Source organism: Exophiala aquamarina (assembly GCF_000709125.1).
Source record: "Exophiala aquamarina CBS 119918 chromosome Unknown aczIA-supercont1.3, whole genome shotgun sequence".
Lineage (NCBI taxonomy): Eukaryota > Fungi > Ascomycota > Eurotiomycetes > Chaetothyriales > Herpotrichiellaceae > Exophiala > Exophiala aquamarina.
In genome coordinates, this window is record NW_013550585.1 from 181,266 (window position 1) to 200,454 (window position 19,189).

The 19,189-nt window shown below is 52.2% G+C and overlaps 8 protein-coding genes across 8 annotated transcripts; 4 read left to right on the forward strand and 4 right to left on the reverse strand.

The window, feature by feature from the left end:
* Nucleotides 1-1,251: 1,251 nt before the first annotated feature.
* A1O9_03667 (MFS transporter, FHS family, L-fucose permease) lies at nucleotides 1,252-2,712 on the forward strand (the record flags this gene model as incomplete). The annotated part of the gene is made up of 1 exon (XM_013405960.1): nucleotides 1,252-2,712. One exon carries the CDS (start codon nucleotides 1,252-1,254, stop codon nucleotides 2,710-2,712), a length of 1,461 nt encoding a protein of 486 aa, XP_013261414.1.
* Nucleotides 2,713-5,209: 2,497 nt separating this feature from the next.
* On the forward strand, nucleotides 5,210-6,182 carry A1O9_03668 (uncharacterized protein; the record flags this gene model as incomplete). The annotated part of the gene is made up of 2 exons (XM_013405961.1): nucleotides 5,210-5,273; nucleotides 5,335-6,182. The coding sequence occupies 2 exons, from the start codon at nucleotides 5,210-5,212 to the stop codon at nucleotides 6,180-6,182; spliced, it is 912 nt and encodes a 303-aa protein (XP_013261415.1).
* A 193-nt stretch (nucleotides 6,183-6,375) lies between these two features.
* Nucleotides 6,376-8,412, reverse strand: A1O9_03669 (uncharacterized protein; the record flags this gene model as incomplete). Its single annotated transcript, XM_013405962.1, has 1 exon — nucleotides 6,376-8,412. One exon carries the CDS (start codon nucleotides 8,410-8,412, stop codon nucleotides 6,376-6,378), a length of 2,037 nt encoding a protein of 678 aa, XP_013261416.1.
* Nucleotides 8,413-8,920: 508 nt separating this feature from the next.
* On the forward strand, nucleotides 8,921-9,484 carry A1O9_03670 (uncharacterized protein; the record flags this gene model as incomplete). Its single annotated transcript, XM_013405963.1, has 1 exon — nucleotides 8,921-9,484. The coding sequence occupies one exon, from the start codon at nucleotides 8,921-8,923 to the stop codon at nucleotides 9,482-9,484; it is 564 nt and encodes a 187-aa protein (XP_013261417.1).
* Nucleotides 9,485-9,606: 122 nt separating this feature from the next.
* Nucleotides 9,607-11,781, reverse strand: A1O9_03671 (uncharacterized protein; the record flags this gene model as incomplete). The annotated part of the gene is made up of 1 exon (XM_013405964.1): nucleotides 9,607-11,781. One exon carries the CDS (start codon nucleotides 11,779-11,781, stop codon nucleotides 9,607-9,609), a length of 2,175 nt encoding a protein of 724 aa, XP_013261418.1.
* Nucleotides 11,782-12,144: 363 nt separating this feature from the next.
* On the reverse strand, nucleotides 12,145-13,345 carry A1O9_03672 (uncharacterized protein; the record flags this gene model as incomplete). Its single annotated transcript, XM_013405965.1, has 2 exons — nucleotides 12,145-13,272; nucleotides 13,328-13,345. 2 exons carry the CDS (start codon nucleotides 13,343-13,345, stop codon nucleotides 12,145-12,147), a joined length of 1,146 nt encoding a protein of 381 aa, XP_013261419.1.
* Nucleotides 13,346-14,033: 688 nt separating this feature from the next.
* A1O9_03673 (uncharacterized protein) lies at nucleotides 14,034-14,656 on the forward strand (the record flags this gene model as incomplete). Its single annotated transcript, XM_013405966.1, has 5 exons — nucleotides 14,034-14,064; nucleotides 14,116-14,142; nucleotides 14,197-14,245; nucleotides 14,297-14,312; nucleotides 14,360-14,656. 5 exons carry the CDS (start codon nucleotides 14,034-14,036, stop codon nucleotides 14,654-14,656), a joined length of 420 nt encoding a protein of 139 aa, XP_013261420.1.
* Nucleotides 14,657-14,960: 304 nt separating this feature from the next.
* A1O9_03674 (uncharacterized protein) lies at nucleotides 14,961-17,435 on the reverse strand (the record flags this gene model as incomplete). The annotated part of the gene is made up of 3 exons (XM_013405967.1): nucleotides 14,961-15,841; nucleotides 15,900-17,035; nucleotides 17,095-17,435. The coding sequence occupies 3 exons, from the start codon at nucleotides 17,433-17,435 to the stop codon at nucleotides 14,961-14,963; spliced, it is 2,358 nt and encodes a 785-aa protein (XP_013261421.1).
* Nucleotides 17,436-19,189: the final 1,754 nt, after the last annotated feature.

The following is a 19,189-nucleotide window of genomic DNA, read 5'->3' on the forward strand; positions in this document are numbered from 1 at the left end:
TACAAAAATTTCGAAAGTAGTTTCTATCAGACCCTCATTCAGTTGCAATTCGAAAGCGGTCTGCATGAGCCCTGGCACACAATTGGTGGAGCTTCATGCAGGAACGCATATGTTTCTAGGGTACGGAATAGATTAGTGTCGTCATGTGCATGAACAGCCTCAGACCCATGTGCTGGTCCGACCGGTCTCTTGAGGATGGATTGCCGTCGACATAAGTGACCCATTACTCGTAATGCGTAGACAACGGCGTTCGACCGGTGTTGCACCCGGATCCCAACGCGGCGGAGCCTCGAGTAGTGGAGATATGTTCCGTATACTAGGAGCCCTTGCAGCAATAACCCTCGCATCTGTGGAAGCTCTTGAGGGAAAATTGCTAGAGTTGGATGGTTCCATTGGTCATCTAGAGCCTCCCTTCCCACTGTTTTGATTTCCATTACCTTTTTCGGGGAGCTAAAGCCCAGACTCTTCCCAGAACCATGGGGGCGTTCTCCTAAATTGCCAATCACCGATCAGGTACGCCCCATCCCGATTGCCGGCGCCTGACCTCGTACACTTGTGGAAAAAAGTATCGCCGACCCGGGAGCCCCACGCTTCGAGCCTCGTCGGAACTCCTCTCCAGCTGCACATCCAACACCAATCAGACATGCTCGCTCGAATTGACGCTCGCAGACACTTCCTAGGGTTCGAGCTGCCCACTTCTCATTGAATCATGCTTCAGCCCACCCCAGGGCCTGGCTTTAGTATCCAATTAATCACTCGTGTCCACAACACAATTCGACTCTTTGGCCATGCTAGAAACGGTCTTGAGTGAGCTCTCTCTTGGTGCTCGCCCAAACTCTCTTTCTACGCGATGCTGGCCAGTCCCTCATATGCATCATGCAAACGCTCTCCACCTATCAGCTGACAGGGGCAGGCAATGTAAAGCTCGAGCACTGCATTCGGAACACGATCGGGTTTCCCCCAGCATCATGGGCAAGGGAAGTGGATTTTGGTGAGGAGCTTTTGCCAGTGTGAGATCTATATAATATACGATCCAAGTCCATCACAAATCTTCACCTCAATCGCCAGCTTCTCCTCCATCCAGTGAACTCTATAAGCGTCACTTACAAAAAAGAGGATAATCCTACTTTTGTAAAGTCGATCTTGGTCTTCTTCCAATTCTCCTACCAACACCACCCGAGGACCTTGCCTCACAACAGCATTCATCTACCATACTCAAGCCCTCTATCTCGCATCAAATTATCACCAACAATGGCCGACAATGATGGTATCACACAGCGTCAGCCTTCCAACGCTGATGCAATGTCCAACGTTGGCCGTCGCAAGAGCACTGTGGTCAACAAGGGCTTGACTGGCGCTTCAGCCTTGACCGTCAGACAATCTATCTACCCCATTACTCTCGTCACCCTCCTCTTCTTCCTTTGGGGTTTCGCGTACGGGTTGCTCGACGTGCTCAATGCCAAGTTCCAGACGTCTCTCAATATCACTGCCGCTAAGGCTGGTGGTCTGCAAGGCAGTTACTTCGGTGCTTACTTCATCGGCCCTCTCACATACTCCGGCTGGTTTGTCAGGAAGTTCGGATACCGCTGGACTTTCATCCTGGGCCTGTGCATCTATGGCGTTGGAGCACTGATGTTCTGGCCTTCTGCGGTCTACGCCTCTTTTCCTGGATTCTGCGGCAGTCTATTCATCGTCGGCTCCGGTCTTTCAACCCTGGAGACCTCCGCCAACCCCTTCATCGCAACCTGCGGTCCACCCAGACTGTCCGAATTCCGCCTGGAGCTTTCGCAGTCTTTCCAGGCTGTCGGCTCTGTGATTGCGCCTCTGCTTGCCTCCCGAGTCTTCTTTAAGGAGACCCACAGCACCGATCTCTCCCACGTCCAGTGGACCTATGTTGGTATTGCGGCCTTCGTCTTCCTTCTCGCGGTCGTCTTCTTCTTCAGCCCTCTTCCCGAAGTCACCGATGCGGACATGGCCCTCCAAGCCGAGCAATGCTCCGATCTTACTGGTTACGAAGAGAAGCCACTTCGGAAGCAGTACAAGCTCATTTTCGGAGTCGTAGCACAATTCTGCTACGTCGGCGCTCAAGTTGCTGTGGCTTCTCAGTTCATCCGCTACAGCGAGGAGTCAGCAGGTCTCACTGAAGCTCAGGCATCCGACCGTTATGCCATTGGTCAGGCATTGTTCGCCATTGGAAGATTCGCCGCCGCTGGAATGTTCATGTTCATCAAGCCCCGCCTCGTCCTCTTGGTTTTCATGACCGCCATCATGGTCTTCATCGGTGCTGCCATCGGCGCGCAAGGCGAGGCTGGTGTCGCAATGCTCTCACTCGTACTCTTCTTCGAATCTTGCATTTTCCCCACCATCTTCACCCTTGCCATCCGTGGCCTTGGCCGACACACCAAGCGTGGCTCATCCTGGATCGTTGCCAGCGTTTGCGGTGGTGCCTTGTTCCCTGCTCTCACCGGTCTTGCCGCCGACAACATGCAAAGCTACCACAAGGCAATGTGTGTACCTCTGGCTGGCTTCTTCGTTAGCTTCCTCTACCCCATCTACTTGAACACCCTCTGCGCCCGCGAATTGGATGGTTTCCGCGAGACCAAGATCGGGTACGTCGATGAGCGACGAGGCACAATCATCGGGGATATCAACGATATCCAGACCTTCGAGGAAATGCAAAAGAGAACCTCGGTCAATGTCGAGAAGGTGTAAATTTTCTTCTCTCAGGATGGCCACCTCTCGAATAATTTCAAGGTCATAACTACAATTGCGCAGTTGTCTGCATGACTGACTGCTGCCTCCTTGCGAGTACCTAGGTGTTTGGAGTGTGAACGGACGGGAATGGTGGAAGTGGATGGGTGTTGTATGGGTTACGATAGTTAATGACACCAAATGAACACAATTTCTACCTGAATACAGCGAGTCATTTTTTCTCATTAATTCCCTGGTCATCCAGCTCACGACTGGTCATTAGTGCTGCGCGCTACTTATCAGTGCTTTCTACATAACTACGGTTTTGGTATTTGCACCCCTTGCATCTGAATACAGGCACTGGGACCGAGGAAGAAGTTTGTCCTAGCATAGGTTGTCTTCCAAACGACTCTTGGACAAACTGGACGCAAATAAAAATAACCTCTCGACCCAAGAGGGAGATTTCACGTTGGGACTGTAGAGCGCGATCACCTGAGGTCTAGAGGGTCTCCATTTGCTGATCACCAAATAAGCTAGGCTCGTGGGCGCGAGCCGTGAGAGTTTGATGAAGAATGAAAAGTTTAAGTCCCAAATATCCGGGACAATTGTATAAACCCCAGTGGGGCACACACCGTGAGTGCGGGGACCATCCCTTGGTTACGTCAACGCAAGACCGACACGAGAGCCGCCAGGTGGATAAAAGGGCCGAGTCGTGCTGGTGCAGGTTGCAGCTGCAGGGATTCAGTATGTGAAAAAGCCTCTGGACCATCGAGACTCTCCTTGGCAGAGTATCAAGGGAAAAGTTACTGCGTATCCTCCAATGTTGTCAAGCACAACCGAATTACAGAAACTCTCTTTCGCGGGGGTCTATCCTGTCAAACAGCCCGTCCTAGCCAAGCGCGAGCAAGACGCTGGTCCATGTGACCAATTCCAGCAATCGCCAATGGTGACAATCCCTCTTGGAGATATTCCGAATGTGGTTGTGGATAACTATCAACGTCTGGGTGATCGTTCGCTCCAGCCCTTTGACTCTGCACGAAAGCAGCCCTGGTCGACCTGACGGTGTGAACCCATTCAAGGCTTTACCCCTCTTTCCCAATTGTGGATATTTCGATACACAAAGCCAAAGAACTGGAACGTGAAGTCCCTTTCTGGAAACAAGAAGTGCGGGGGTTCTCTTGGGACCTCAGTTGCCTCTTCTGGGCGTCTTCACTTGATGGGTGAGAGTCTGAATCGCTCGTCTGGACCCGACGTACGAGAAATGCGAGCTGGCGTCTTGCCAGAGCCCAAAGGTGACAGGGAAGCCAGGCGGTGGACATGTGATACTATTGCATGGGCGACTTCGGCCATTACTAGCACTCACAGGGAGGGCGTGCCACCGAGATAGGGAAATGGGAGATGCCATCATCTGTGCAATCACGTTCTTTATGATCCCTGTCCCCGCTTCCGCATAGCTCCCGCGAGGGGATGATCAGTGACTCTGCCTCGCACGAGGTACCGAGTATCTAAGTTGACAAGAGGATTCCCCGTGCGTCTCGTATTGTCTGATCCAGTTTCGAGGACCGTGCTCGCGTCTCTGAACCAGAAGTGCGTCCAAGTATCATCACAAGAAACTTGAGTGGAGCGCTCGCGATTGCTTGTTGACCCAAGATGCGGCTCACTCACAAGACTTCTCCTCATCCGTGCTTCCCGTCAATTCGGTGTCTCGAAATGGAGAGAAAAATCCACAAAAACGCCGTGATCTGCGATATAGGAGATCCATTTCCTATCCCCAGGCATGTAAGGGGTAAGGGTTTGAAAAAGGCCTTAGTGCCAGCCACCAGCCTTCGACATTTGAGAAAGTTAAATGGCGCCCAAACAACTTGATATCTTACGATGGTCAACAGACCCGACTGCCGATTCTCGACTGAAGGAAAAGAATAGCCTTAGCTGAAGCAGGGAGGTCCTTCGATGGTGAAAGATGGTGGATCTCAGTAAAGATCTGGCTGACTGAAAGCTGGATTTCTTTCCCATAGGAAAACATTTCCGATCTCAAGGCGGGTCGTACTTGGTGTCGAGAACATACATTCGCGAACTCCATGGGGAATAATTAGGGGCGCTCGTTGACGGCTGAAGCAAAAGCGCATCGGGAAAAGAAATTCGGCCCCCCGGTTTCACACCCTCGTCGACGATGCTCTTTGTCTTTATTGCCGCGATCGGTCGTCTATTGATGATTCTGGTCGCTTTAGCAACAGCATTCAATGTGGACTGTTCCTGCCCTCAGTATTGGAGCTCTCGCTCCTTCCATAGCCGGTGCCTAATCGGATATCACCCTAATTAGACAATGCCAAGAAATCGAGGCAGGAACACTTTGGACAGCCGACCTCGGTTGCACCATTGTATGTATTTCATGTGAGATCAACGACGAGACCATGGTTTGCATATATGTTGAACGCGGCCTGAAAATATCCAGGAACGTTCATCGGAGCAGACTGTGATCGTCCAACACTGGCGAGCCAACCCAGCATTACATATCGATATGAGATTCGTACCTGATCAGGACATTCCTGATCTTAGTGGCAGGGTGGTTTTGGTGACAGGCGGTAGGATACCCGAAGCTCTTGCTCAACTTGGACCGGGTGGCTTATAGGACTCAAAATGCAGCGAACATTGGGCTTGGTCGAGAGACTGTGCGACAAGTGGCGAAGCACACTCCAGCTCATATCTTTCTGGCCGCGCGAACTAGATCTAAGGCTGAGACGACCATTGAAGAGTTAAAGCGAGAGAACGCAAGCGCTGCCCCGATTTCTTTCCTTGAGTTGGACCTGGCCTCTTTTGAAAGCATTAAAAAGGCTGCGTCGACTTTCAACAGCAGCTCGGAGCGACTGGACCTCCTCATCAATAATGCAGGAATCATGTGCACGCCCGTTGGGACTACGGCTGAAGGCTATGAGCTGCAGTTCGGCACGAATCACGTCGGCCATGCTTTGCTGACGAGGCTGTTGTTGCCGAAACTCAAGCAGACCGCGACCGCGCACCCAGAGGTTGATGTCCGCATTGTCAATGTGTCTTCTGGCGGTCATATGATGGCACCCACAGATGTGTATCCTCTGGCAGACCTCAAAGGAGAACTGGGAATTTACAGCACCTTGACCCGCTATGGCCTCTCGAAATTGGCCAACATACACTTCACTCAGGAGCTAGCAAGGCATAACCCGGCCATCAAGTGCGTTGCAATCCATCCTGGGCTAGTCAACACCAATTTGACATCTGGCTGGTTAGCCTTCCACCCTTGGTTTGTTCATCCGATCAATCTGGTGGGATGGTTGATCGGTCAGTCTGTGGAGAAGGGAGTGCTGAATCAGCTTTGGGCTGCCTTCTCACCAGAAGCGAAGTCTGGCGCTTATTACTTTCCCGTGGGCGAGCTAAGACATGACGGAAAGGTCGACAATCATAAGGCCGCACAGGAACTGTGGAAGTGGACAGAGGAGCAGCTTGAAGGGCAAGCGTAGTCTTCAGTCTTTTGAGTTTCCCGTGATTTTTCTCCAAGCGTCTAAGCGATTTGTTTCCAGCGTCGGAAAATGGTCAGTCCCTTCGACTGTTACCGAGAGAAATGGCCCTCGAGAAGCAAGGTGAACTAATGCACGAGGAGTCAAAGAAGGCGTATGGACGTCTCAAAGCGTTACTGCAGTATGAACAAATCTCTCATACAATGATGATTTCATATCGCCCTAAGGAGTTCAGTTTTCCTGTTTCAAAGACAGCGGGCTGGCAAGACACCAAGAACTCGTCATCGAAAGAATCTGTGGTAAAAGTGCCGTATCTCCTAAATTCTGTTTCTCGGCCCGTGGGCACAAGTAGGAGACCTTTGTATCTTGGAATGCGATTTCTCAATCCACGAAGGACCGGTAGGCAGTAAACAACGTGAGGCAGATGAATTGTCTTGTTGACTCCCTCGTCGAGCCGACATATGGCAGACGATATTGTCTTATCGCCGACTTTCAAGGCGATTCCGGGAGTCGCTGAGCCAGGTTGATGCACCCGCGAGAGACCCCCACGTGCTAGAACACCGCATAGGCGTAGATAACCGCTGCTTATCTGACCCATCCTGTCTTGGTCGACTGAAGTCACGACTGCACTCGTGATTTCCACCAGGGGCGATGCTGAAGTCCATGTCTCTTGCTCACACGGCACCGTAGCGACTCGAGACGCCCACGACCAGGTTGGTGCTACATAAGCTCCCGAACTTTGCAGAGGGTGTCCACGCTCCTCTACATCCCACAGGAGCTGGAAAGGTAGATCCGCTTTCCAAAGGCCTGCCAGGTACGTGTCTTGTGGAATGACATGGCGCTGAAGCTTGCGGGCAATCCCAGACAGAGCAACCAATCGATCCGACTGTCGACTCAGACTCCCTGCAGAATATTTCTTCATGACTTCGTCCCACACCAAATATGGCCCTCGGCTGTTGTTTTGGTCCGGTCCGTCTACATAAGGCCCTCCTGAAAATGGTAGAAGCTGTTTGAACTGCTCTCCAAATTCCCCAGGAAGCCCAAATGGGAAAGACTCGCATGCTTCCTGGCCGGAACACTCCCAGTATAGCTGGTTTGCAGCAAAGTGCAGGACGCGGGGTGATAGGAGGCGTTCTTGAAGGACCCACGAGCGAGAATTTAGAGGCGCAAGATTGACATTCTGAATCCAGTCGTCTGTGTCCATGCATCGAAGGACCTTCTTCGGCTGGTTCAAGGGTACCACAGAAATGAGACAAGGCAAGACTGCTTGGGCATCCCTGTCAGAGAAAAGTCCTCGGCTGCCATCCTCTGCAGCCGTGGCCGCAAGAGTACAAAAGGCGTTTTGATAGATATCTCCCATGATCGCAGACTCGCTTCGCCAGTCGGAGATAGAGTCCTGAAGGATGCACAACGAGTCGATCCATAGATAGCGTATACCAAAATCGTCCCAGAACCTCCTGGTCACTACGATGGCATCTTGGAACGTTTTGCAAAGTTTCGAGATCTCGACTCCCTCACGCAACAACGCGTCTGTTTCAGAGGTGAGTTTTAGTCTGGGACCAGAACCCCAGCAATGGCTGAGAGCTAGATATTCAATCTCATGATTGCTAGCTCTTTCTAGGGTTAGGATTCGAATCCGGTTTCCTTTGTAGATTTCAATTAGTCTCTTGGGAAGTTTTCGCTGATGCAGTTCTGAGATTGGCGTGCACTGGTTGTGTTTCGAGAAACAGTTGGAGATCCAGCTTCGAACTGTGGCCCAGCTGTTTTCTGACCAAGTATTTGAATCGACATTGAGGACTTCTCCCTCGATGTCCGTTTCTTCGCACGAGAGCAATCTAAAATGCTTCTTGAACGGCTGCACATAGTCTTCGTGGTTCACAACAACCGTCTGGTACTTATACTCCATCATCAGTCTCCGCGGCTTCAGATCGTCCTTGAAAATCGCTCGATTGAGAGTCAGATAGCATGGTAACCAGTGAGCAGGCAGTCCATTCTGCAGATATTCATCCAAGAACCGGTGAATCTCTAGCGGAGCGGCCATCCACAACAAATGGCACAGCTGGCATCCATTGAGAGCGGAATACTTTAGCCTGGGAAGACTGTGATGACTCGCTTTGTAGAATGGCGAAGAGAAAATTCTGGTCAATGGCTCGCCTGATGTGGGATTGGTGTTTGAGTCTTCGCCCAGCTGGTTCAGCTCGACGAATGCGTCCTGGCAGACATTACACAGCATGTTGCGAAGATCCAGCAGAGATATGGGAGATATCGAGAGAAAAATGCAGTGAAAGACCAGTGGCAGGGCCTGACGGGCTATCTGATTAAAAGCATCTCGTTGATAAATAGACTCCCCGCCTTCTCAGCCTCATCTTCAGTCAGCCCCCGTACCGAGATGTATGAATCTTGGCCAGTACTTTAGCAAAGAACGGCTCGATTTCAAGCTTTGTCCCAGCTAAGTTATTTCAGCAACGGGCCGAGGAGCAGGGGATGCCATTGACCAAGTTGGATCGCATCATCCCTCCGTGTCCAAGCTTGATAGGCGCAACCGCCCAGGGGTCTATCTGAACCCCGTCGGCTCCTTGGCCCTCCATGACGTAATTATATAGCTCATGAAAGCTCATCTCTAAGCTTAAACGAGGGATCGCTTAAATAACAATCATCTGTGAAAAGCGCCTACTTCTCTACAACTCAATTTTCAAGAACTCCAAAGAAAAGGTCCCAATATAGAACAATCTCTGATAAGAATGGCGCCCTCGCGAGGTCCTTCATCCACGGCGGCGTCCATACCGCCACCCTCAAAGGAGGCCTCAGCTTCAGCCTCAGCCGACAATGACGATTTCGCCGTGCAACAACAGAGTAACAGCGCGCTCCGTAACGCCAAACGCAACCTCAATTTCTTGCTATCGCCGGGCGCCCATGGTGCGCCAGGCGAGCGACCAGCACGTCTGCGAACTCGGGCGCTCCTGCGCACGCTCCGGTACGTGACACAATTCATATTCTGGCGGCTAGTGCGCTGGGCCAAATACGTGGCGGTTGGCAGTCTCGTGGCCGCCGTGGGTGCGACAGCGTTCGGTAGTGCAATTACTGGCGTGGCGTGGTTGGCCGCGCCACCGACAATCGGCGCCAGTATCATCGCCGCGAGTGTTTGGGGTGTGGGCAAGTATGTTGCCGGCCGAGCCCATGCTAGGTGGATGAAGAGTGGTGGGGATGTGGGTGAGGAGATCAGGGAGAGGGTGGAAGATGACGGTGGTGTCAGAGGGGAGGGTGCATATGGCGTCGACATGGGTCCTAGAGCTGTGCCGTGGTAGTGCAGCTACGATTGAGGCATTGTCGTTTCTGCCACCCATCTACATCTACCCAGAGGTCTGGCTTTATGCAAAGGAGCATCTGATATAGGGGCATATCACATCTATGGAATAAAAGTATGTGGTTAGCGCCGCCTTGCCGAGTTCCACGATTCGAACTCGAATACCATCTGGCTGGTAATGCTCTTCGGCGTCATCTTGATCGCCTTCTCAATATCCTCCGGTAACGTGCTGTCCCTGTCGGCATCCATGGCGAATTCGCCTGCAGTCTGGCAGATGCCGACGATCTCTGCGCCAGAAAAGCCCTCAGTTAACGACGCGAAATGTTGGGCGTCTTCCTCGATTCCTGTTTGCGGCTCATACGCGAATTTTCCAAAGCGGTTTTGGAAGATTTCGGTTCTTGCTTCTAAGTCAGGTGGGCCAATGTATACAACATTGTCAAATCGTCCTGGACGCATCAATGCAGGATCGATGTTCTGGGGCTTGTTAGTTGCGGCAACCACGAGGACATTCCGAAGCTCTTCAAATCCGTCCATCTCATTCAGCAATGTTGTCAGCACATTGAGGTCGCTGCCACTCTTGCCTCGAGAAGCAATGGCGTCGATCTCGTCAAAGAATATGATGCTCGGACTGGCAGCTCTTGCTTTTCGGAACACCTCTCGTGTTGCCCGCTCACTTTCGCCCACATACATCGATATGAGCTCAGCGCCTTTCACGGCAAGGAAGTTCAACCCTGCTTCAGTAGCCAAGGCTCGAACCAGAAGTGTTTTCGAACACCCTGGTGGACCATAGAGCAAAACCCCTTTCTTCGGGAGCAGACCGATCCTGTGCATCCTCTCGGCATACTTCAGCGGTCGTTCAATGGCATTTTGTAGTTGTTTTTTGATCTCATGTTGTCCTCCTATGTCTGACCAGCGAACGGTGGGCGTTTCGAGAAAGATCTCTTGTAGTGCTGAAGGTCGAATCTCTTGTAGTGCCTGCTCAAAATCATGATGTGATACACGCAAAAGAGAGCTTTCTTGCTTCATGGCGCTGTTTGTCCCCGCCAACCAGTCGGTATTTTCGTTGAGGGGCGCCGCCTTTTCGCTCTGATACGCGTACGCCCCTTTACTGCCGGGAGAAGACTCTTCGTTCTCATTTTCCGCTCTATCCGCGGCTATCTCGAGTGTTTCTCGGAAAAGCGCATAGAGGTCGGCACCAACATAACCATGAGTCTTCTCAGCCATGGTCTGTAGGAGCTCGTCGTCCGGCGAAGCTTCGTTCTCTCGTATGGCAATTAGAATTTGCATCCGTTGCTGCATCGAAGGAATTGGCAGCTCTATTTCTGCTTCGAATTCTCCTTGAGCACGCAGACTCTGATGGATGTCATTAGGGTGTAAGATCTCGGCGACCACCAATGTCGGACTTCCCCTGATCTGCTTGAAGAGGTCATGGAGGCTAGCCGGGCTCATTGAGGAGGTTTCCCGGCTCTCTCGTGATAGATATCGTAAATCGACAATGATTAGCCTTGGTTCTGTGGTTGGCGAGATCTTGATGCTGGTCGCCCAATTCACTACCGACGGCCAGCCAGATTCGGCCAGAGCCTGAATAAACGCGGACTTTCCGGTACCCTTTGCGCCATAGATGAGAACTCCTTGGACGGGTCGATGTGTGGCCCAGCTCTGCCTCACTGTAGTCCGGCGTAGTCTGTGGACGATCTTCCGTAGCTTGATGACTTCTTGCTCGAGACCTCCAAGACGCGCCGGTCGGAAGTCAATGTTGATTATCTGTTCTGAGTCTTCAGGGCTCGATATCCGGAAGGAACTTTCCCTGGTTATTCTTGCAATCATATCCCCTTCGACACCAATATCTTTAACAAAGAATTCAGTGCTGTCGATTCCTAACTTCAACACGATCCGTTGGGATATGGCCAGATGTTCATGGATTCCAGGTATCGTATGCTTTGCATACATTGCGTAGAATTTGGCCGCTTCCGGCTGAAGGCCTGGCCCTGAAGGCTGGAATGTAACTACATCGGCATCCTGCACCCGGCCGACTGTGCGAGAGATGGTGATTTTGTCCCCAAGCTTCAGACCATAGCACTCCTGTAATACCCTGGACGTCTGCACCACATAGTCCTTAATGCCTGATGCTTCCCAGGCGATTGCAAGCTTTCTCCTGTCGGATGGATTGACAGATCCCCCATGGATTTCACAGGTGTCTCCGGATTTTAATTTCATGGAAAACAGTGAGACGGCATTGAGATTGATGCGGAAGGCCTCTTTGTCGGTGTTGGACGGGCGAACAGTAAAAGTAGTCATCGTGCTGGATGATAGCGATTACGAAATGGCTTTGATCTTGACTTGCCTTGATGATTTAAGATAATGGGTCACAACATGGTCGCTAGCTTTCATGTCATTTTTTCTCCCGCGAAAAGCCCCAGATCTTAGGGACTGACTATAGCTGGTACTCCGTACTGGCCATTCTATTGGAAACAGACAGCTTTGGAGATCCTGATATTTAATCAGAAATTTAAAGGGTTGGCTTGGCGTAGAAGCCCTTAGGAACCATGGCAAGGCTACGAATAAATTATATGAACACATTGTCTCAGTGAAGGTTGATGAACTAATGTAGGATTGCGGATTTAGAGATCATTACTCCTTGGAGGCTGAACTCAATTCAACTCAACTCAACGATTCATACGATGGCTTCTTGCCAGCACTACGGGTCAATCGCTTTGTGAGGCCAGTCTCGTCTAGTGTTTCATGGTCTGTTGAACCGTGAATGTTGGAATCCACCAATTCTGTGCCAGATTCCTCACTCAAATCCTCCGCCTTGGGAACTTTCTCCCAACCTTGAGTGTTTTCTGATTTTGAGCTTTTAGTAATCTCCTTGACGACTTTAGCGCCTTCGCTCTCGACTCCGTTCCAGGAGCTACAGCCCGCACACCTCCATCGGCCCAGCTCCTCCAAGGTATTGACGCCTGGGGGTGCCTGCCCGTTGACAAGACGGCAATTTGAGCAAAGCAGAACAAGTCTGTTCTTTGCTGCAGTCTCGTCATCACCAAGTAGGACATCCAATATTCTATCATACCAGTGTGGTGCTTGTTCATATGCTGTTCTAGGTGGTGGTGGGTGAGGGAAGGCGTTTGGGGCAAATCCTGGAGAGTCTGGTGCGACGTCACTTGGGCTCTGGGCAGATACTGGAGAGTGTTCACGAATAGGAGAGACTGGAGCTACCGGAAGATGAGGATTAACGGGAGGCGCAGAGAAGTTTCTGCCAGGAATGTTCGCGGTGGGGGGGGGAGGAATGCCAGTTCTTTGGGGTTGTTGCTGAGATTGGCCTTGAGGTTGGGCTGGTTTCTTTGGCCTTTGTTGTGATGATTTGGACGTGGGTTTGTCCGCAGGAGCGCCGCCGTACTTTTGTAGGAGTTCTTGAGTGCTGTCGTACTTCGTAGCTTTCTTGAGATCTGCGATTTTTGCTTCTCGTTGCTTCTGCAGTTGTTCCAGGTAAGATTGTTGACGGCTGATCCTCCAATCGGCAAGGGTTGTGATGGACCTTCGCACTGCGTATATGACCAGAGGAGCACCTAACAAGCCTCCATAATGGTAAATGGACCAGTTCTGAGGCCCCAAGACAAGCACGATGACGAGCGAGTACAAGAGATATGTTAAGGTGGTATAGAGGGTCCAGAGGGCCTTCGCGCGTCGGCCTCGACTTCTTGTGGAATCCAGAGCAAGATTGGCGGCGGCGATCTGAGAAGAGAGCTTCGAAAGAGCCTTTTCAAACGAGGCGGGGGAGTTGGCATCGCCCTATGGTAGTCAGAGGTAGTTTCGAGAAATTCGTGCAGACAGTAAAAATCCTCACCTTCCAGAACCACGACATGCTTGCTCTCCGCATTGGGACGGAGCGGACAACGCGAGGTCTCTGGTAGAATTAAATGAGGAGCAACCCAGAAGGCGTCACTGGTAGGCAGCCTGCGCGATGAGAGGGATTGCCTGTCATGTCATCATGGAGCAGGTCAAATGGTGATGTCCTCAAAGATCGTGTGAGGCACACGACGAGATGTAGATGTAAAGAATGTCAAGAATACAAAGTGGCCCTCGCGCTTGTCGTTTGGTGCGTTGTGCAGCCCTGCGTCATGTCAATTGGAAGGTGCACCACTCCCCAGAAGCCCCCTACAAAAGAAGGAGCGATAGGGACGACCCGCGGAGCCGGAATAACTATTATTGCCCTTGTCCCCTCCCCGCCGGACAAAGTGGAAGGAACACGTATTCCACGACACACGAACGCGACTGCTCCTGCTCCCGGGGAGCGACTGCGCCTTCCATGTGACGATGGTTGGAGTTCGTTCACCCTTTACAACAAAATAGTTGAGGACAACTCAACCACTTTCCTTTTCAATTGGAACAAACGACACACCACGCACACGGTTAAGAATAACACCCCTTCACTCACTCCTCGGGCTCTCTCTGCCTACACATTCCTCCAGCCCTTCTGCCCCCCGCCGCAAGTACCTTTGACCTCTCTCCGTGTCGTTGCAATACCGACTCTCACCCAGGTTAAGCCCAACATGCCTGGCATGTGGCTCACAGATATGCAGAGTATGTTGTGATTGAAGATTTGGAATGAGACCCAATGCTGATAATATGCAGAGATTGGGGTGGCCTTTTGCTCGGGAGGTAAGCTGCCATGCCTAGATGCCTGTAATACCTTCGACGGCTAACAAGCACAAGGGGGTTTATTTCTGTTTGGAGGTGTCCTCATGTTCTTTGATCGGTCAATGTAAGTGTGTGTCGCTTTCTCGTCTGTCAAAGATTTTAACATTCCTCTCAGGTTGGCCATGGGCAATGTTTGTCACCTGCCGATATCCCACATACTCAACTGATCCCTCCTTAGATCCTCTTCTTGATTGGCCTGACCCTCATCATTGGAATCCAAAAGACTTTCATCTTCTTCGCAAGACGACAAAAGCTTAAAGGCACTGCCGCTTTCATGGCTGGCATTCTTTTAATTCTTATCCGATGGCCCTTGACTGGCTTTCTGGTCGAACTCTACGGAATCTTCGTTCTATTTGGCGACTTCTTCGCTACGATCGCCTCTTTCGCAGGGAATATCCCAATTGTTGGCCCATACATCCAAATGGTACTGGAGAAGATCTCGATTGGAAGACGAAATGCAGAGCTCCCTGTGTAAGACCGCATACCTGCCTGAAAAATATGTCCAGGGAGACTGTGACAGGAGCGAAAGCACTGTAATGTCATAGAGTCCCATCCCAGCGGTATGAGGGGCCGGAGCAGAAGACACACTCCACTCTGGATTTCCATTCTACTGTTCTCTATCCACTGGCTCTTCATCTTCATAAAACAGTTCCAAAGTGTGCCAGGCCTGGTTCCCCGACATCTCCATCGATTCGACTGGGACTTGAGATAAGCGGATTGCCAATGTTCTTTTTTCCTTTCCAAGGAACTCGAGTCTTATAGGTCTCCCTGCCTCTGAATTAGAGGCCACCATAGCCTGCACCACCTCCATCCGGTGCATTCCAGCCAGCGAGTGAACTCAAGCCGTGCGCATTGACATCAGGTGCAGTGGCCAACAAGTCATAACCCATTGACATTGACCAGAGCATATCATCTTCAGTTTGCCAACCTCCGAACGTTCCGGCAGATGTCGGTTGACTATGAGGCGACAGGGCAAACGGGTCATAATTTGCGCCATTCTGATGCGCAAATGACGGAGGCGAAGCCGTCTGCTGTTGGAGGAGGGTTGCGTTTGCATCGTGGCGGTAGAGGTCTGGAGTCGAAGGCTGTCCATGCTGTAGAGATTGAGCCTGACCTTGAGTTTGGCCTCGCTGGGAGAAATTGAGGCCCGGCATCAGTTTACCAGCCGCATTCGAGTTAGCCTGGGCATGAGACAGGCCGTTTACTCCCAAACCTCCCACTGCTGCCGGGGGTCTGCCGTTGGCTAGATTCCGCCTGAGCAGTCTTTCAAACCCATCGGCCATGCTATACAGCATGTGCGCTTTGCCCGCTTTGCAAGCACGAAAGAGGGCGATAACGGCTTCAATCAAAGGCTTGGTTCTGGTCTCTGGGTCTATACTGACCCCAATACTCATCCAGCGGCTCGACATCTTGATGAGGAAGACGACGGCAAAGGCAATGACTGTGTGCAAGTAGAGAGGAACGCCGACCATGCTGTCTCGGATGTTGGGTTCTTCTAAGACAATCATGAGGATCTGATGTGCCGAGGAAATGGCGTGGGAAGCCAGTGGACGCAGCGATGTCGGAAGGGTGGATGTGGACGAAATTGTGAACAGCGATCTTCCTCGCAGCGCTAGAGAGTTGAGCATCATCGACGCAAAATGATAATGTAGCTCAACACCTTTTGAAAGTAATTGTTAGTTATCGGCCACGACAATAAGTAATCGAGGAGCCCTTACCGACAGCCGGGTAATCTCCGACATGGGGATCTCTTTGCAAAGCGTGCCTAAATTGATATCTCCATTGGTCGAGATCCTCGATAAAGCGTTGGTGGGTGAGGAGGGTGGCATCGTCCCCTTCCATTAGCCGCTCAGCCTCGAGTCCAAAGTGGTTATACGCCTTGCTGAGAATGATGAAGAGTGTGACCTGAGACAAGACACGACGGTCACTGGTGGTACACTCGGGCGCATTGAGAAACACCTCGTATTCCTTGATGGCCTGCAGCTCCGCCGTGACAGGCGGGCGACCATACGCGATGCTGAAATGGTGGTCCAGCACGTATAACAGATACCACAGACGAGCGCGTTCGAAGGCATGCTCGCGCTCGCTGGGGCTCTGCCTCAGCGAATACAGGGCCTTATAAAACGCCTGGTGCAGGTTCAGCTCGGTCGCCATGCGCACACAGTGGCCCGACAGCTTCCAGCTGAGGTCGGGCAGCCAGAAGGCGGCGATGGTCAGCGCGCGGATGTCCTCGAGCGTGTGGAAGCGGTCGAAGAACGAGGTGGCAATCAGCTCACGCAGGTGCTTCGCCGACTGCTCGTGGATGCGCTCCTTACCCGGGATGTGCAGCGACGTCACCGTCACCATGGCGGTGAAGAATAGCGTCGAGGACTCGCGCACCGACAGCAACGTGCGGGAATCCTGGATCGTCGCGTCGAACAGGTACCGCGACAGACTCGTCTTGAACAGCGCGAGCATCTCCTCCGCCTCGTCGACGGTCAGGATCCCCAGCGCGATCAGGTCCGCTTCCATGTTCTTCTTCGAGTTGCGCCGCGCGGGGTCGCCGTACTTTAACCGCGAGCGGAGCGTGTTGAGTTGCGTCACTTCGTACAGCGAGCCCATCGGGGCGGGCGCCATTTCGTGCTCGCCCTGGCCCTCGGGATTAGGGTCGCGTGAGTTCTCACGCGTCGTCTGCGCTGCAGTGTCGGGGACGTTGGTGCCCGGCTGCGATGTTGGTGCGAGAAGTGTTGGTGCGACCGCCGGCCGGGTCTCGGACGTGCCTGGTAAGCCATACGCGTCCAGCGAGGGCATTTTAAGCCGCGACAGGATGTCCTCCACGGCTCGGTCCAGGCGCACGATTGACGGATGTGGATTTCTTGAATTGGAATTAGGGGATATGCACACATTCAGGGAAAGGGAATGAAAATCACGTACTCATTGTCGTCCTCCAGACTCACCCTCATCCGCTTGCTGGTGACACACTCGAGGCTCAATCTCTGGCATCGCGAGCACCCGGCGTCGCCCCGTTCCAAGCTGTCGCACTTGACCTTGAGCTTTCGACAGGCGAGACACGCGCGGCCTTTGCGCGCCACGTGGGGCTCGCTGGGGAGATGGTCTGCAGACCTCTTCCTTGAGTGTTGCTGTTGGGCGGTCGGACTGTCTTCCACGGACCCGTTCCATGATGGCAGGCGCGCAATGTGGGTAAAAGTTGACGACTGCTGCTGGGGAGTTTGGTGTAGATGGGGCCCAGAGTGTGGATCGCCGGGGCGACTCATGTTGTTGTGCGCGTTCAGCGTGAGTAGCAGTGTTGATGCTGAAATCGATATTGATGGTCAGATGAGATGAGAAGACACGAGTCACGTTCTATCGGGATCTCGGCCGAACAGCAGGTGCTCGTCTCGACGCACAACAGCTGCGCTGGCGTCGACTGCCAGACGCGGGAGAATAGCTGTGATCTGTCAAGTCAGGATGGTAAGGCCCCAGTACGGCGTCAGATGGATTTCAACGAGAAAACCTCCGAGAGGTCGGACGGATGTTTCATGTTGTGTGTTGTTTTCTGCTCCGGCTGGCCTGGGACGGGATCTCTCCAGTTGAAGTTGAGAACTCGATTGCATTAAGCGTCTCGTCCGGATATTTCCCCGCGCTCAAACTGTCGCCTTCCGCGCCCACCAGCCAATCACGGGGCTTCATGTGGGAAGCTGTTCTTATCTTCGGCAATTGTTAAATTGACCTCGTTCTGCTGTCCTGGACTTGTGAGCGGAGAGCAGCAACTCCTGTTCTGCATCCTTCTTAGTAGTAATACTCTGTACTCGCTTCCCCATGCAGCTTGATCCTTTGCTGGACATGGTTCGCATCCAGAGTGGAACGCCTATCGGAGGGCGGTGGACTGATGTTTGATACGCGTTGCTACAAGGGGACGTGTCCGCTCCAGTATGAGCCTGCTCGCTTCAGTCACGGGAGGCGGCGAGCGATGTCATCGCATCTATGGGTTATCTCTACGGTTGTCAACTCATTCCAAACGGGTGGAGCAACGGAGGAAGATTCCGCCGTGTATCAGCAAGATCATACACTGGAATAAATGGTATTTCATTAATGTCGATCTGACACTGTCAAACACCGCCCTCATCGGACCAGGATGGTGACTCAGATGCCCGGTCGGCTCTGTTGACAAAGACAACTCTGCCTCAAATCATCACAGCCGGAAAAACCTTGATCCGTCGAGGCTGTGAACCCCTTTGAGTTGTCTGTCCGCCCTGGCGGAAGACAATTGAGGACAATAATGCATGTCCTTGGTATCTGCAAGCACGCTTGAACGATCTGTTGTGTCGCTGTTTTGTTGCCTTGCTTGGACTATGACTTGCTTTGATCAGGTGTGTGCAATTTGTCCATGAGCTCCCATTATCGCCTCTTCCATTATCGTTGCTTCTATCATCTCAGGAGTCGGGGCCGCCATTCTTGGGACCGCCATTTTTGCTGCGACGAACTGAAGATTGCACAATTTCTCCTGGAGAGCCACGAGAAGATCCCTAATGGCATCAGAATGCTCCGTTACCTCGCCGTATCCAGCCCATACAGCCTGTTCCCACCAATCGGTCCAGAGAGAGCCATGATCGGCGGCCAAGTTGTATCGGCTTTGGCGAACAGCCTCCATCCCTGTCCAAGTGGCCATGCTTGGACCGTTGTCTCCGATGCCTTGGATGTGGTATTTGCCGGCTGGCATGAACAGTAGATCTCCCTCAGGAGAGTAAATCAACATCTTCCATCGCTCCTCCATCCTCATCAGCGCGGCCAGGTAGTTTCGGCAACGGTTTCTTCTGCGCTCGAGATCTTCGTTCAACAACTTGAATTGCCTCAACATCTCTGATCCTATGGCCCGGAGGTATTCAGCTCCTTTGAGCATGACATGTCGATGGTTGTTTGGTGCTTCGGGTGCGGCTACGGCCTCCAGAGGTTCGACTTGGTGATCTTCACTTCGTGTCTGGGAAAGAAGAGCGTGGTGGGAAGCTCAAAGGCTTGCTAGGGTGCAGCT